This window comes from Hydra viridissima, unplaced genomic scaffold (genome assembly GCF_058129835.1).
Source record: "Hydra viridissima isolate aposymbiotic clone 2 unplaced genomic scaffold, HvirCarnegie_v1 scaffold_4, whole genome shotgun sequence".
NCBI classification, from domain to species: Eukaryota; Metazoa; Cnidaria; class Hydrozoa; order Anthoathecata; family Hydridae; genus Hydra; species Hydra viridissima.
This window is the reverse complement of record NW_028324303.1, coordinates 3528111-3545150: the sequence shown is the minus strand read 5'-3', so window position 1 is coordinate 3545150 and position 17040 is coordinate 3528111. Positions and strand designations below refer to the sequence as shown.

At 27.5% G+C, this 17040-nt stretch overlaps 1 protein-coding gene across 1 annotated transcript; it reads right to left on the bottom strand.

Moving 5' to 3' along the window:
- Window positions 1–386: 386 nt before the first annotated feature.
- On the bottom strand, window positions 387–15626 carry LOC145182889 (adenylosuccinate synthetase-like). Its single transcript, XM_090083708.1, has 15 exons — window positions 15435–15626; window positions 15072–15139; window positions 10260–10294; window positions 7912–8025; window positions 7410–7467; window positions 6104–6149; window positions 5751–5812; window positions 5395–5427; window positions 5220–5268; window positions 4938–5061; window positions 3643–3797; window positions 1655–1779; window positions 1458–1555; window positions 1057–1206; window positions 387–924 (listed from the first exon to the last, which is right to left on the bottom strand). Exons 1-15 carry the CDS (start codon window positions 15546–15548, stop codon window positions 872–874), a joined length of 1284 nt encoding a protein of 427 aa, XP_089939834.1. The 5' UTR covers window positions 15549–15626; the 3' UTR covers window positions 387–871.
- Window positions 15627–17040: the final 1414 nt, after the last annotated feature.

Here is a 17040-nt window from a genome sequence, read left to right as displayed (position 1 = left end):
TTCCTATGGATACAATGCTACCATTTTTAAGCTCAGCAAGTCTTTTATTTCCTAAACGCAACAAATACTCAATTTGCATTATATTAGTTTTTGGTATGTCTTTATGCCTCTGGAATTCTGCACGAATATGAGACTTCATTCCTGGTCTATTGTTTGCCATGCGTAGTAAATTTCGATACAATATTAAAACCTGTTTCTGGATTTGGCTTCGCCTGCTCATTACATAGTTTTCTAATAAAAGAAACAGTATTTTACTTGTAACTTTATATTCAGTTTTTTTTTTCCTATTTAAAAATGAAAATTCTCTACCACTTTTTTAAATTTACAAACTTTTCAATATCACACATAACTTTTTATTTGTTAAAAGAATCAATAATCCTGATCAATTTCATCAATAACTTTGAACTTGAAATTAACTTCATCAAAATACATTGAAAAACTTTCATTTGCAAATAAGTTTAAATGTTGCAAATAACTCAAAAACTTTAAAATTAAAATAAGCAAACAAAAATTTGCACAAAAAATTTTAAGTATAAAAAAATAAAAATTTTTTTTTAACTTAAAACAGTAAACAATTAAATTAACAAAATCATTGAGATAAAGATAAAAAAATTCTCTGACATCAAATTTTATGACATTAACTTTTATGAGATTAAAATTTCAATTTCACTTTTAAAGTAAAAACAATGAGAAACAACTCAAAATGATTGCAAAATTTTAAAATCTGTTATTGTTTATATTATTATCAAATGCTAACAAAACATAAATAAATTAAATAGTTCACTTCCTAAAAAAAAAAAAAGTTATTGAATGTTATAAAATAGTAATCATAAAAAAACATTTTTTAAATCTTTTAAAATAAAAAAGGCCACTAAAACACCTCCATAATAGCATCACGAGATTTTCCAACGCTCACCCATTTAACTACAAAAGAGAAATTGTAATCAAGTTATATTAATTCATAAAATTTCACAATGTTACAAATGGTAGCTAAAAGACCTCTAATTTCTAAAATAGTTTATAAAAAAGTAGAACGCCAACATTAAAAAAACAAACCTGGTGCACCAACGAAATCTTCTATAAATTTAACATACTTCTGGGCATTATCTGGCAAATCTTCAAACTTACGAATATCTTTTAAGCTTTGATTCCAACCTGGTAGAGTTTCATATACAACCTCTACTTTTTCAAGGATACTGAGATCGGCTAGAAAATTAATTAATAAATAAATAACTAACTTAGTAGCTTAAAGCATTCTCTTAAATGATAATTTAAAATCACATAGTAAGAGAAAATTTTAATGATTGATAAAAAGAATGTATATTTAATTTGAAACAAAATTTAGAAAAATTAACTTAAATTAACATTTATCAATATTTTAAATGTTTGAACATAAAAAAAGTACTTTATTTCTTTTAAAAATTTTGATAAAAATATCTATATAATTTGTAACTGACCTGGAAAAGATGGCAAAAGCACCCCATCTAATTTGTATCCAACAGCTACCTTTAATTCTTTCAGACTGTCCAAAACATCAATTTTTGTCAAAGCTAAACTAAACAAAAATATAAATTTTGAGAACAACATTTTAAAATGTACTATTTTTATGAACCTATCTAAGACATTTAATTTGTATTTTAAATGATAAACATACGCTGTATATCCATTTATCATTTGCGTATACTTAACAACCACTAAATCCAACCAACCACATCGTCTTGTTCGTCCAGTATTTGTTCCTACTTCATTACCCACTGTTTGAAGAAGATGCCCAGTCTCCTATTGTCATAAACTTTATTTTTTAACTGTTATTATATACAGCTATTCACGAAAGTTTAAACGATTGCAGAACTTTTATCAAGTATGTTTGATTTTTGTTTAATAAAGAAAAACTGTAAAATGATATCGACTTAATTTTTTTTATTTGTTAAAGAAAAAGTAATTAGCTTTAAAATGAACATGAACATGTTATAAAAATTTTAACATTTAGTTAGAAAAAAGCTATTACAAAAAATCTTATAGGAAAAATAAGTAGCACAAAAGTTTAAACGAATTGCAACATTCGAAAAAAAAATGAAAAAAAAAGCCAAATTAATATTTGAAGTGTCCTCATTTGTTTTTATAGCAAAGATAAACTCGTTTATGCATTGATTCAACTAATTTCATGCACATCACGCGAGATACCTCCAGCCAGTACTCATTCAAAAGTTGCTTTAAATGCTAAGTTGATTGAATTTCATGGTATGTCAGTTGATTGTCGATCCAAGACCTAATATTTTCAATTGGGTTGAGATCTGGTGATCTAGGGCACCAGGGCATCACATTGAACTTTTTTTTCAAAAAATATTCTTTGATTGAGTGTGCTGTATGAGCTGAAGCCCCGTCTTGTTGAAAGATGAAGTGCTTGCTTCTGCCATACAAGTGTCTGATTGATGGAATTAAACACGTTTCCAATGTGTTCTTGTAGGTGTATTGATTAATTCGGCCTTCATACAGGTCACAGAAGCCTATACCTTTGTGAGAAAAACATCCCCAGATGCCAACCAAACCTCCACCGCCTTGTCGACAATGTTGCAAAAACCTGTCTGAATATTTCTCAGTTGCAAATCTTTTGACATAAATTCTTCCCTTGCGGTTTACAACTTGAAAATTAGCTTCATCACTCCAAATAACTTTTGCCCACTGTTCTACAGACCAGTCCAGCCTTTCTTTGGACCACACTCGTTGTTTATGTTTATCCGTGATTGAAAGAATAGGTTTTCTAGCAGCTATATACGTTCCAATACCTTAGTCCAACAATGTTCATCTCACGAGCTCTCTGCTAACTTTTGGATTATTTTTTGACTCGAAGATTTGTGCTAGCTTATTGTAGCTGAGTCTGGGGTTTTCTCTGCTCATTCTGAATAAACCATTTTTGTCACCATTGCTGAGCTTGGATGGTCTTCCAGTACGCGGAATGTCGGAGACATCCTTGGTAAGTTCCCAGGTTTTGATGGTTTTTCTAACGCAATATTCAGAAACGTGAAGTATTTTGCCTATTTGAACAGTTGTGTGATTATTTGTCCTTGCCATACCAATAACTTGCCATTAGATGTCACTAGAAACTGATTTTCGACCCATTTGCACGCAATTTAAGTTAATTTGAAATTTACAATATTTCAAGTTGATTTTTAATGAATTAAAAGCTGCCTGATTAAGTTTGTGATGAATTTTTTGATTGAAAAACTACTTAATTATTTGCTAACTAATTGATAAATTCGCTGCGAAAAAAAATTTCGCAGCGGATTTATCAATTAATTAGCAAATAATTGATCCTAAATAAAATCGTTTAAACTTTTGTGAAACCTCTTAATTTGGATCACCTACCTTTTAATGAAATTTCTGAGTAAACGGTAATGAGTCAAAACCTACTTTTTTTTATTCTATTAACAAATAACCTATTTAACAAATTGGAAAAATAATTATTTTGATATCTATTTCCGTTAGATTTTTATTCAAGAAAAACCGAAGATTAGATTTGAAAATTCTGCAATAGTTTAAGCTTTCGTGAATAGCTGTATACTTTTATAAGAATCTATATGCTAAAATAATTTAATTAGCAATCTATGTAATAAACATTAAAAAAGAAAAAAAAAAACATGCATCAAATAATTCAGTGGGCAGAATACCACCACCAACTCGAGTAGTATAAGCCTTAACAACACCATAAACATTTTGAATTGCAGTAGCAGGCATACCAAGACCTGTAATCACGCCACCAATACCACAGTTGGATGATGTTACATAGGGATATGTGCCTAAAAGAAAGAAATTTGTTAACAAATGTTTTAAATTATTCAAAAGGGTTGGGCATTATTTAAAACCTAGTATTTACAACAACAAAACATCTTTTAATGATGAAATAACCTTTAAAAAACAATTCTTTGCATCAAATTCTGGAATTTAAATTGAGCAATAGAAATATATTTTAAAGCTTATAAACTACACACCGTTCAATTTCAATATCACAAGCATCATTGAGTAAAAAAAAAAAATTGAGTTAAATAATGAAAGAAACCTCAAAACATATTTTTAATTGAGATTGGGTGAAAAAATCAAAGAAACCTCAAAGCATTTTTTTTAATGGAGTAAACAACTATTTATTTGCAAATACTCATTATTTTATGTTAGTGTTTGAAGATTATTATCAAAGCTTTTTTTTTAGGTCTTTAAAACAGATAATTAACAAGCAGGATTCATTACTCAATAATGACAACACAAAGAAAAATTAAGACAAAATGTCCTAGAGCCTATACAAGTTAGAAATATTAGTAAATAGGATCAGTTGTACTAGGGTATAATATAAAAAAGGCCCTTCAAACTTAAAATCTAAAGGTTTTGACAGACTGCATAATTAAAGTAGCAGATGAAGAGATCAGAAAGAACAGAGAGCATTACAGTTAGATTGATTCTATAGCTTTTTATATAAGCTTTTTCTCAATGGCAAAATTGGATCAATTTTTTGGCTGGTTAAATCATTAAAGAAATTGATGAATCAAAATTTAGATTGTAAAATTTGTGTTTTGCAAAGCTCTGAAAAGATTTCAATCTTGTAATTAAAATATTAATTATCATTAATATACTTTATATAATACCATAAAAATAATTTATAAATATTGTGTGACACTGAAAGACATGAACTTTTTTGAGGGTAATTTACACAAACATTTATAATGTGAAAACCAAAAAATGAACATTTATTTGACAAGCAAAACTTTGTTTAGCTTATAAGGATGAGCAGTCATAATAAGTAGAGAGACAAAGTAGTAAATATAAATATAAATATAAATATAATATATATATATATATATATATATATATATATATATATATATATATATATATATATATATATATATATATATATATAAAATAAGCAAATTGTCATGATACCATACCAAAGTCAATATCAAGCATAGTAGCATTTGCACCTTCTACGAGAATATTTGAACCTTTTTTAATTTCATCATAAATTAATGGAATTGTATCTACTGTCATTGGTCTCAGTATTTCTGCATACTCCTTTATAAAAACACATAAACAAAAATCATGTTTAAAGAAGTTTTACATCATCCACAGTAACTGCTTAAAACAAGACAACAATTGCTTATTATACATGAAAATAATTGAAAGCAAAATAATAATCAGTGTATTTACACATACATCCCTGCAAAACTTACCTTATACCTCTTGATTTCACTCTCTATATTGATATCAAGATCTGGAAACCTAACAAAAATTTTTGAAAAAAAACTTTTTTTTAGTAATTCAATTTAACTAAATCAGATTCAGATGACAATGAATAAAAAACCAAAAGGTTTTAATGTAAATAAAACGTAAATAAAAAGTACATACAATCGTTGATGATATGCTGACAAATCCTTAAAACTAAATAAATAAAAAATTTCATTTTAAAGTTACAAAATAAAACAACTAAAAGTACTAAGAAAAGATAAAAAATAAACAAACAAAAAGATTTTAAACAAAAAATTAATAAAATCAATAAAATTCAAAAAAATAATAAACAGAAATTTAAGTTTAATAAAATATATCTGAGAGTCTTTTATTCTACACAAAGACTTTCTTCAATTGCAACTCTTTTGCAGTAGATCTTAAAAAATTTTCAAACAAAAAAAAAAAAAAAAAACCCTTTTTTAACTCTGAGTGACTAAAAATTGTATTAGTTTTGTTTTACAATAACCAAAACATACAGATTTGTAAATTTCTCAAAATCACCAACCAAGTCAGAAACTCTGATAGAATTTCTTAATGCCTAAAAAATATTATAGCATAAAATTTAATTAACAAATATATTTTTAAAAAATCTTTATTATTTATATTTCAACATTTATTTTTAATTTTTGATGTTTAAAAAAAACAGTTACAAATGATTAAGTTACAGATAAAAAAAAAAACAGAAAAATTGTAAAACCTCACACTTTAAAAATTTGAGCAAATTTTCAAAAATGGATAAAAAAGTAAGCACAAAGATTGCTATCGGAGAAAGCTCCGGATAAAACATTATGTTTGTGTAATACTGTCAATAAATTATTGTAAAACTTGCCTTTGTAGCATAGGCTGGTCCAATTCCTCTCTTCGTGGTACCAAGACTAAATAATTATAAAAGTCAATACACCTTTCTTAGTGGTACCAAGGCTAAATATGATAAAAGTCAATCAGATAAAGAATTAATTTAATAATAATTTCTCTCTGAAAAAAAAAACAAACAAAAAAAACCATAAAGTTTAACTTAAGCATAAGTTAACTTTATTTAGCGTTAACTTTATTAGCACTACTTGTGTGAAACGATGGGCTAAACTTCATTTTCAGGAAAATTATACAATAAGTCACTAAAGCATTACTTTTAAAAGGTGCATATAATAAGTTATAAAAACTTTTAAGAAATGAAAAAACTGAAATAAAAGAAAGTTGAAAAAAATCTGTTAAAACCTTATGCTACAAATATCTATCCAGAATTAACTGGAGTAAAGATGGAATTTACTTTATCATTCTTATTAAAATCTTTAGTTTTCTTATATTGCTCATTTTTTGTTCAAAGTTATCTCTCTGCAAATCTTAATACATTTAATAACGATCTCAATAGAGCTACTGTTGCTCCAAAATCTATTGTTTCTTATCAATAGATAGGTTTAAAGGCTGTAATTAGTTACTTTTAGATGGTTTCCAATAAGACGCTAAAGAAGCCAGTTCATTCAATTTGTTATTCCCCAGTGTTTGTAATGCAGATTTATATAGTTAGCAGTAAGGAGATAAACTACATATAAGTATGTGTCAGGAAACTTCTTTTAACTCTCTGAGAAGATGAATTTTACTTTTTGATTAGATCAATTGAGTGATACAAAAAAATTTTTAATTGTTTTTTTTTTTTAATTTTAAAATAGATACTTAAACTGCAGAATATTTACCTGATTCATTACTGACCTTGTCATAAGTTTTTTTTAACTTCAATACATCAAGTACATTTGATTTTTTCAAATATTTCACCTTATGTTTCTTTTACCCTATTATAAATTGTTGATAAAGAGGCTGTTGTCATGACACAACCTGATGTATAAATATTGCAATCATTATTTAGCATTGCTTTTATGAACTTAGTAAGTTGAGCATACCAGACATTTTGTTAACAATCCCATTGTTGGTGGTTTAGATCATAGCTTAGTTAAAAAAACTGCTTTTGGTCCAGATCTTATTAAACCACTCATCAAAAAAACTCATATAAAAATATCTAAAAATGATATTGTCTTTACTATTATCGTTTATACCAATAACAGTTGACTGAAATAAAAATTTTTTTAAGGACAAATTATCTACAAAGATGTTTTTTTAAATGTTAAAAAAACATTTCTCACCTTGAATTATACCTCAGATTCTCAAGCAAACCATCAATCTGTTGATGTTGATCAAAAACTTAAAGAAAAACTTGTTGCAATAATATTGCAATTCCTCACTAAAAAAAGCTAGCCAACTTGCACAAATGGCAGCAGCTGAGGGGTTTACAAACAATTTTAAAAAAGGATTTAAATTATATATAACACAATTTTACTACCAATTTAGTAAACTTTATTTTTCTTAAAAGTTTTTAGAACTATTATGGTAAGACTCGCTTCTATTCTAAGTAAAAAAATTTAAGCATGCTCTGCCTAGGTGAGGTAAATTGAAATTGCAAAACAAAGCCAAAACATTTTTATAAAAGGTCTTATCAGTGGGTGCTTATGAGTATAAAATTTGTAGGATGTGTCAAAAACTTCCAATCTAGAAAACATTTCATTCAAAATTACTTGCAATCTATCAGAAAAGCTCTAATTTACTAAATTAATGAATAACTATTTTAAAAGAATTAGATTAATTTACCTAAATGTGTTCGATCTGAAATCTTCATTCTTCCCATCATATTTAAAATACCTTTCGATGAATTGTTTTCAATTTCCCTCAATAAAGTTGGAACATGCAGGACAACTCCATTTCCTAAGTAACAGTAATAAATCATAAATATTAGAATATTCTCTAAGAATTGTGTAAAAATTAGTAAGATTGGTAAAAAAAATTTAAATTTTTTTCTTGTGTCCCTTAATTGCATAGTGTTGCAGAAATGCAACATACTTATTTAACACATATACAAAAGTTTTAAAATCATTTTATAAACAATACATAGTGTTGCCGCATTGACACATAGTTATACTAAATTGTGCGCATACTCATGTTACTAACATTTCTAAAACCACTGCGCAAGAGATGTTTTAGTTCATATGTAAAACATATAAAATACGTTCATCTATATACAAATAAAATTATATTTGTTTTTCTAAAAGTTGGTATTAATTTTAAAACTTATTTGTTGTTATGAATTGTTGGTATTAATTTTAAAACTTATTTGTTGTTATGTTAATGCTAGTATTGATATTAAATTTGTATGTTACAGAAATGCTACTTTATGCATTCTAATCTTTTTTTGTTGGACTATCTTTTTTTTTTTTGTTTTTTTTTTTTTGTTTATTTATGAGTAATGCTAAATTAATGTTGTCTTATATATGTATTGTGTGTAAATTAAGTTAACAAATCAAAATATTTTTGTTATATTTTTCATCTAAAGTTTTGTCAAACAAAAGTAAAAGAAAGCTGTTAAGTGAGGAGGATTTACAATACTTTATTGACCATTGAAGTGAAATTAGTGAAGATGAAGATGTTTATGATGTGGATTCTCTTATATGTTCAATGTTTATTTGATGAAGACTTACAAATATTGGACGAAGATGAGCACAATGAAGATGAGCACAATGAAGATAAGCATGATGAAGATGAGCATGATGAAGTTCAAAAAAAGAAGAAAAGCAAAATACTTATACTGAAAAAGTGTCTATCTCAATCTAAATAAAAAAGTCAGCAAAAAAAAAAAAAAAAATGCAGATAATGTTGAAAAATAAGAAATTAATCTTGACAGACAATCAGCTTAAATTTTATGGGAATGATAGTCTTCCAAGTGAATTTCTTGACATGTGTTCAATCTATTAATATTTTCAGCACTTTTTTTCAGATGAGTTGCTGCAAATGTAGATTAATCAAATTTATACTTGATACAGACTAACATTAGTAAGCCATTAAAGCTAAATCTATATATTATATATTGGCATTAATTATATGTCAGTATTACAATTACCTAATGTGCAATCTTATTGGTCCCCAGTTTAAAATTAGCATTGTAAACTGTATGACAGTTAATATATTTGAGCAAATTCGCCAGTTTATTCATTTCAACGATAAGACTGAATATAACTAATAACCTCAAGGAAATCCTTCTCATGATAGACTACACAAAATTAGGCCATTGTATTTTACCAAAATTACACGTATTGATCATCTCAATGTAAAAAGCTCTATGGTTCCTCTAGAAGCTCAACTTCAGTAAATGAATATTTATATTCCACAAAAGTTAGTTATCTTTTAAAGCTTTATATTCCCATGAAACCATTCAGGTGGGGCTTTAAATTACTTGTGCTTTGTGGAGTTAGTGGATTTGCCTATAGATTTGAAGTTTATTCTAGTCAAGAAAACAAAAAGATAGAGGTAGATCAACCAGATCTTGGAGCTTCTGCAACTACTAATGCAACTACTGCAACTACTAATTTCCTAAACGCAAAGGATATGCACTAACTTTATGTGAGAAATGTGGGGTGCATCTGGCTACAATAAGAAAAACAACTGTTTTAAAAATTACCCTTTTTCTCAATAAAATTAGATTTTGATGCTTAATGTTGCAGATATGCAACATGTTTTTTTTTAAAAATAAACTATGACTTTAAAATATTATTTTTATAATTTTTTAAAATGAACATCAAAATACATGTTTATAATTCATTCTGATGTTTTTAAAAAAAATTATGCATTTAAGGATTAAGAATATACAAAGCAATTGAAAATCTGATTTGGAGAAAGATTTTTATAATCTTTTACAAGTTTAAATAACTATTTGAATTTTCAAGAGTAAAATGTTTTCATTAGGATAACCTAGAATACTATAACTTCAGACTACATTGAGTAATAAAATGGATATTAGACTACTAGACTACTTTTGTTATGACATGAAATCATAACAAAATATTTTCTTTGAATCTGAAAGATTATTGTGATAAAGAATAATGCTTTTCTTCAATAGTAAAATTGCTACTTTAAAAAAAACAACTGTTAACAAGAGATTTACCTACCAATAATTACTGTAACAGACTCATTGATGATTCCACTAAAAAATTAAATATACTACTTTAATGGAACACAAATGTATATGTAAACTTGGGTTACACACACACACACACACACACACACACACACACACACACACACACACACACACACACACACACACACACACACACACACACACACACACACACACACACACACACACACACACAAAATAGATAATGTATTATTATAGTATAAAAATATAAATACTCTTGTGCGTTTGAGAGTGCTCGATATTATTGAATAATAGACCAATATTTATTTATTTATATAAAATGAATAAAAACACCTTTTTATGGAACTCTGAGCTTCATGCCTTTCAGCATTCATCAGCCATTGTGTATATCGTTATTTAAAAACCGGTTTTTAAGTAACGATATACATAATGGCTGATGAACGCCGAAAGTTTTTTTATAGGTTCTCTTATTGCTGGTCACAGAAGTCTGAAAATACAAAAATTTGTAATTTTTGCACATATAGAAGGGAATGAGTCACTTACAAATATTTCAAAAATGACATGAGAGTTTTTTTTGAAGCTTGATATATCTGATTTTAGATAATTGCTTTATTTTTTACAAAAGATGATGGGAATGGTTGGTCCTATCCATTTAAAATCATGTATATATTTGTGAGGTTAGTGTTGGGGGGAGAGGCTAGTAAAAATTATTTTCTATGCATTTTAAATATAAAAAATTTGTATATATATATATTAGGAATTCTGAAACAAAAAAACCATATGAAGAAAACCTGCGGTTTTCTTCATATGTATCTGATAACCATTAAATGTATTCAATATCCATTAACTAACTTTTTAAAAATCAAAATTTCTTGAGCATTCAAGATTTAAATTTCGAATTCAAAATTTGCTAAACATAAATGATATTGCAGTTTCACATTAAAAACAATTGTCTTATCATCTCTTAGTGAAATTAAACATAATTTATATACAAATTATATTTTATATTCCCTAGATATTTACAATTATGTCTCTATACATATAATTACTTACATGTAATGGTTCAACTAGTGCAATTATAACCACATAAAAACGGTTCATGCAATTATGCTAAGTAAGTCAAGCCATGAAGATGGCGACAATGGTGAGCCAGTGGTGAAAAAACATAAAACAATGTTTGATTTCATGGCACATTGTAGCCAACAAGAAATTATGGCTAAACTAGCTGTTGTCGATGGAATTTCAATAAGAGCAATTATGAGATCTAATTTATGAGAGTCAATAGTAAAATGTACCAATCATCTGCCAAAAAGTAAATCCAAAGTTATGGGACTTATTCATAAAAGTTATAAAGAAAAAAAGGCTCAACTAAGTACAATATTAATTGAAAAGCTGAAGAGTAATAGAAGATTCAGTATTACACTTGACAAATGCACAAGTATTTTGATGAAACACTATGTTAAAATCAATTAAAATGATGCTAAAGAAAAAGAACCGTATAATCTTGGGTTAGTGAAAATTTTTGGATCTTGTTCCGCATCTAACTTAGTTGATCCAATTAAAACTCATTTAGAAAATTTAAACATTTCTTTTAAGAAAGATATTGTTGCAGTTACTCGTGAAGGTGCTCCTATGATGATTAAGTATGGTAAAGAGAGCCCTGTCATTTACCAGTTATGTTTCAACCATGGCATAGATTTAGCTGTTTGCAACACATTTTATAAAAAAAACAAATATTTGAATTGGAACATACACAAAATGATTTATACAGCGATGATAATAGTAATGCAATATTGAATATTGATAGTGATAGAGAAGATTGTTTTGAAGATGAAGATGAAGCTAATGATGTTGGTCTATCAAAAGTTGAATTTGAAAATGCATTAAATATTCAAGAAAACATCAAACACATGCAAAATTGTTTTTTTTTTTAGAAAATCAACCATTAAAAATCATATTTTGCAAGACAAGATTAAACTAGGGGGAGGAGAAGGAATTCTTTTGAGCTCAAACTTGATTGAACTCATTAATTAATATGGTTGAGTGTTTTATAAAAGTTTGAGAATATACTACTGAATCTCTTCTTGAGTTAAATAAAATGGCAGAAGTAAATTTTGACCTTTTATGTGATTTGGTAATACTCTCAAACCAATAACATTAGCTGTAGAAACTTAGTAGACAAGATACTTCTTTGTCATCAGCAGATGCAATAATCATGTTTATGATAAACCTCATCATTCTGACAGTGAAATACGTAAAACGTTAATGGGAAACTTGCAAAAAAGAATTGTTGTACGCACAAATAAGAACTTAATGATTCTACTGAAATCATTGAATGATTAATTGCATATTCCATCAAAAAATGAATTACATTTGGCAAACAAAATAATGCAAAAAGTTTTTTCCAATAATATTTACAAAACAGAAAATAACAGTGAAATAGTTTCTGTTGAAGAAAAAGAAATGACTATGTAAGATGAACTAGAAAAAGTTATACAAAACTCAGTATCAAGGGAATCACAAATCAGGGATAACCAAATCCATATTAGGAATATATAACAAGAGTTTACATTATATGCAATACTGGAAAACAAACTGAAAATTTGGAAAAACTATTTGATGGTATTTGTTCAATCAGGCTATCATCTACCAATTCTGAGTAGGTAATTTCAATATCAGCTAATTTCTGCACTAAAATCAAATCATGGTTATCTGACAAATCATTAAATGTGGTTGTATTTTTAACATTTTTTACTTAAAATTGAATATAGATTTATAAAAACTAAATTAATACTTTATTTTTGTTTTTATTATAGTAAAAATTTTATTGATTGGTCATCTGCTATCCAGCAGTTTTTAAAAATCCAAAAACCAAATCTGGCGGATATCAAAATACCGGATTTTCAGAAACTCTTAAAGAACCTGGAAATAAGTCCCAGTTTAGATGAACTGATTTTCAGCCATTCCAATTTTTGTAATGTCTTTTTTATTAAGTCAATGAAAAACTAATTTAATTAGCTTCTGCTAATTTAAGATTAGATTTTGAAGATTTTTAGATTAGATTTTGAATATTTTATCTTTTCTTCTATAGCTTTAAGATCTATAGATGGTGCAGTTGCAGCGATAAGAGCTTAAATAAACCACAAAACATAAAATAGTGTGGTATATGAAGCTATTTCATGAATCATCTTTACTTCACAAAACATACAAACATACAGTTTAAAAAGTTTATAAACAACTAAATTTTTTGTCCTAGCTTTTTGACTTTTCACTGAAAATGAACTCGCAATCGAAGGAAGAAATTCAAAATTTATTGAAAACATAACCATGCAAAAGGTTTTAAACAGTTCCATGCCCCATTAAGAAACTCAAAATTTCATTAAGAAAAATGTATCTATATTAAATTTAATTTACTGGAAATAATATTTAACTGAAATAGAACTTAAAAAAAAAAGGGAAAGTCAAAGAAATCTTCAAGGGAAAAGAAAAATTTAATAATACGTGCTGCAGAAAAGAAGATTCCTTATAAGCAAATTTCTGGGCTTCATAATGTGGTTAGATCAACAACTAGCATACTAGTTAAGAAATATGGAGACCAAAAGACACTTGAAAACAAGCATCATCCAGGCAGGCCAAAGATAACTACAGAACATCAATACAGAACTTTGGGAAGAAAATCAAAACAAGATCCCTGCAGAAGTGTTGTTAAATTAAAGAACATTTTGAGCAATAAATATGTTGTTAAGTGCAGCATAGATAAAAAACATTGCCTGCATCAACATTTGTTTGGTCATTGTCCTGCCAAGAAACCATTAATATTATTAAATAATTGCTCAGCCCAAATGAAATTTGCAAAAGATCATTTGCATTGCACTTCAAAAGAATGAACAAAAGTCTCATTCAGTGACAAGTCAAAGTTTAGCACATTAGATAGCAATGGTATCAAATACATGAGACATCTGAAAGATGAAAAATTTGCTCCTTAGATCAAATGCCAACTGTTAAGCATGGTGGTGGCAATATATAGGTTTGGGGATTTTCCAGCCATAATTCTATTGGTCTACTTCATTGAAACAAAGGCATAATGGATCAGGATATATATTTATATATAATCAAGAATCTTATGCCACATGGAAAGGACAAATGCCTCGTGGTTGGTATATATTTCAATTTTAAAAAATACATACATACATACATACATACATACATACATACATACATACATACATACATACATACATACATACATACATTCATACATACATACATACATACATACATACATACATACATACATACATACATACATACATACATACATACATACATACCATACATACATACATACATACATCAGGTTGTCAAGTTGTCATTTTTTTAATTTTTTTATTGGTCTTTTTTATTATGTCATTTTTTTTTTTTTTTTTTTTTTTTTAATTTTTTTAAATTTTTTTAAATTTCAAAGTTGAAAAAAAAACAAACTCTTTTTTACAGTTTTATTTTTAAAATCAAAAAATAAAAGCTTGCTCAAAAATGCCTGAACAAGTGTTTTTGGAGAACATCCAGAGAATTTTCTATTAAACAAACCACTAACTTTCCAAAACTGAGATATTACCATTATTTAGATTATAAGGTTGAGGAACTTTGTTCCTTCTTAACTTAAAAAGATTTGTACAACAATTTTGGTAACCCCATAGTTGACTATTGTATATCGTTTAACAATTTTGCTTATTGATAATATCAACTACGTCATAATCTGCAAAAAATAGCTTCATAAAAAAAAGTGAGATACACATTTATCAATTAATCATGTAGCTACCTTGGAATTAACTGAAACTTGTATTCTTGCTCACCAACAATAACAGTGTGTCCTGCATTACTGCCACCCTAAACAATAGATAAATATTTACCTGTATGTATGTATGTATTTATGTATGTATGTATGTATGTATGTATGTATGTATGTATGTATGTATGTATGTATGTATGTATGTATGTATGTATGTATGTATGTATGTATGTATGTATGTATGTATGTATGTATGTATGTATGTATGTATGTATGTATGTATGTATGTATGTATGTATGTATGTATGTATGTATGTATGTATGTATGTATGTATGTATGTATGTATGTATGTATGTATGTATGTATGTATGTATGTATGTAAGACATCTCACCTGACATCTACAAACTAAATCAGCACTTCCAGCTAGTACATCTACAATTTTTCCTTTTCCTTCATCTCCCCACTGAGATCCGAGAACAACACTGACTTCAGCTTTCTTGGTCATTTCTAGGTTGAGAGGAATACGTTGGAACTGTTTCCGGGAAATCAGCAAGGTTTTAACCGAGTGAGAGAGATTTTTTAAAAAACCTTTTGTCTCGATGGATTTTTGAATTTGGATGTTTTTACACTGGGGCGATTCAGATGGACAGAGATTTTTTCTTAGAGTGCTAATTCTATGGATTTAACATTATTTTATGAACAGTCTACCTCTTCCTTCTATGACATTCTCCTCAACTGCTTACAAAGTGACTCTGTTTATGATTCACATTTTCTGAGGAATATTACCCTTTAGCTATGCATAAGTTTGGGGTTTATTATTAAACACTCATTGTTTCAAATACTTCCATAAAAAAAGAAATCTGGGGGATCATCAGTTCAGGGAAACGTAGAGACCAACAAAAAAAACCGCATTTCTGGAAAATATTTTTTCTCCTAAATTATTCTGTCTCCCAGCCTGAGTTAGTCATTGCTCCATCTTGCTACCACCACATTCCAACTGTGTACTATCAACAACAGGAAACACAAGATTTCATAACATTTGGCTATATCTGTTATCAACCATATTCCTAATATCATCCTGAAGAAGTACGGACCAAGCACCCTTTCTAACGCTATTCTGCACAAAACCATTACATTGAGAGGATGCAGCTCTCGTTAATGAATGGCTCTTATATTTTCAGTTCCCGAATGTGGACAAAATAATTTAGTTGAATATTTGTTGGCCAATATTTCAGGTTTTTACAAAGGTTTTCGTCAAAGTGTCGCACGTTTTCTCTTTTATTAAGAACAAAAGAGCGCTGAAGTCCAAAGTAAAGTTCAGTAAGTTTTACACGCTGTTCTTGGCTTAACTTACCTATAATTTATTTTTGAATAATGTATTTTAAAAAACTTTGCTTGAAACTTCGCTGAAAATCAGCTAGGGGGTTTCATTAGTTTATTGTATTTAATCGATCATCTTTTTCATCACCTTTAACATGAGTAAGAGATGATTTTTAACGTGCATCCTGATGATGTTGAATAAGAGAGTGATTAGGTTGAATAATATATCATCATTTATATATATATATATATATATATATATATATATATATATATATATATATATATATATATATATATATATATATATATATATTTCTTTTTGCTTTTTTTCTTAATAAAATAGTTTTCTGTATTTTTTGATGATTTTTAGGAATATTAACTTTTCACTTTTTTATTTAACACTTTAACCCCCCATTTTTTATTTAACACTTTAACCCCCCATTTATCAGCACTTTACTTGAAACAAAATTAACACTTAGCTATCTGATATATTAGTTTTATTTTACAAACAAGTAAAAAATTAAATATCTAAAAACTTTTTTGTCAATGTCTGGATCAAAATCAAAGTATAATAGTTCGGAGAAAAGGTTCGGAGGTTTATGTCAATTACTTACATCCCTCCAAAATTTTAAATTTATAAAAAGTAAATAAAAAAAACTTTGCTTATAATTTAT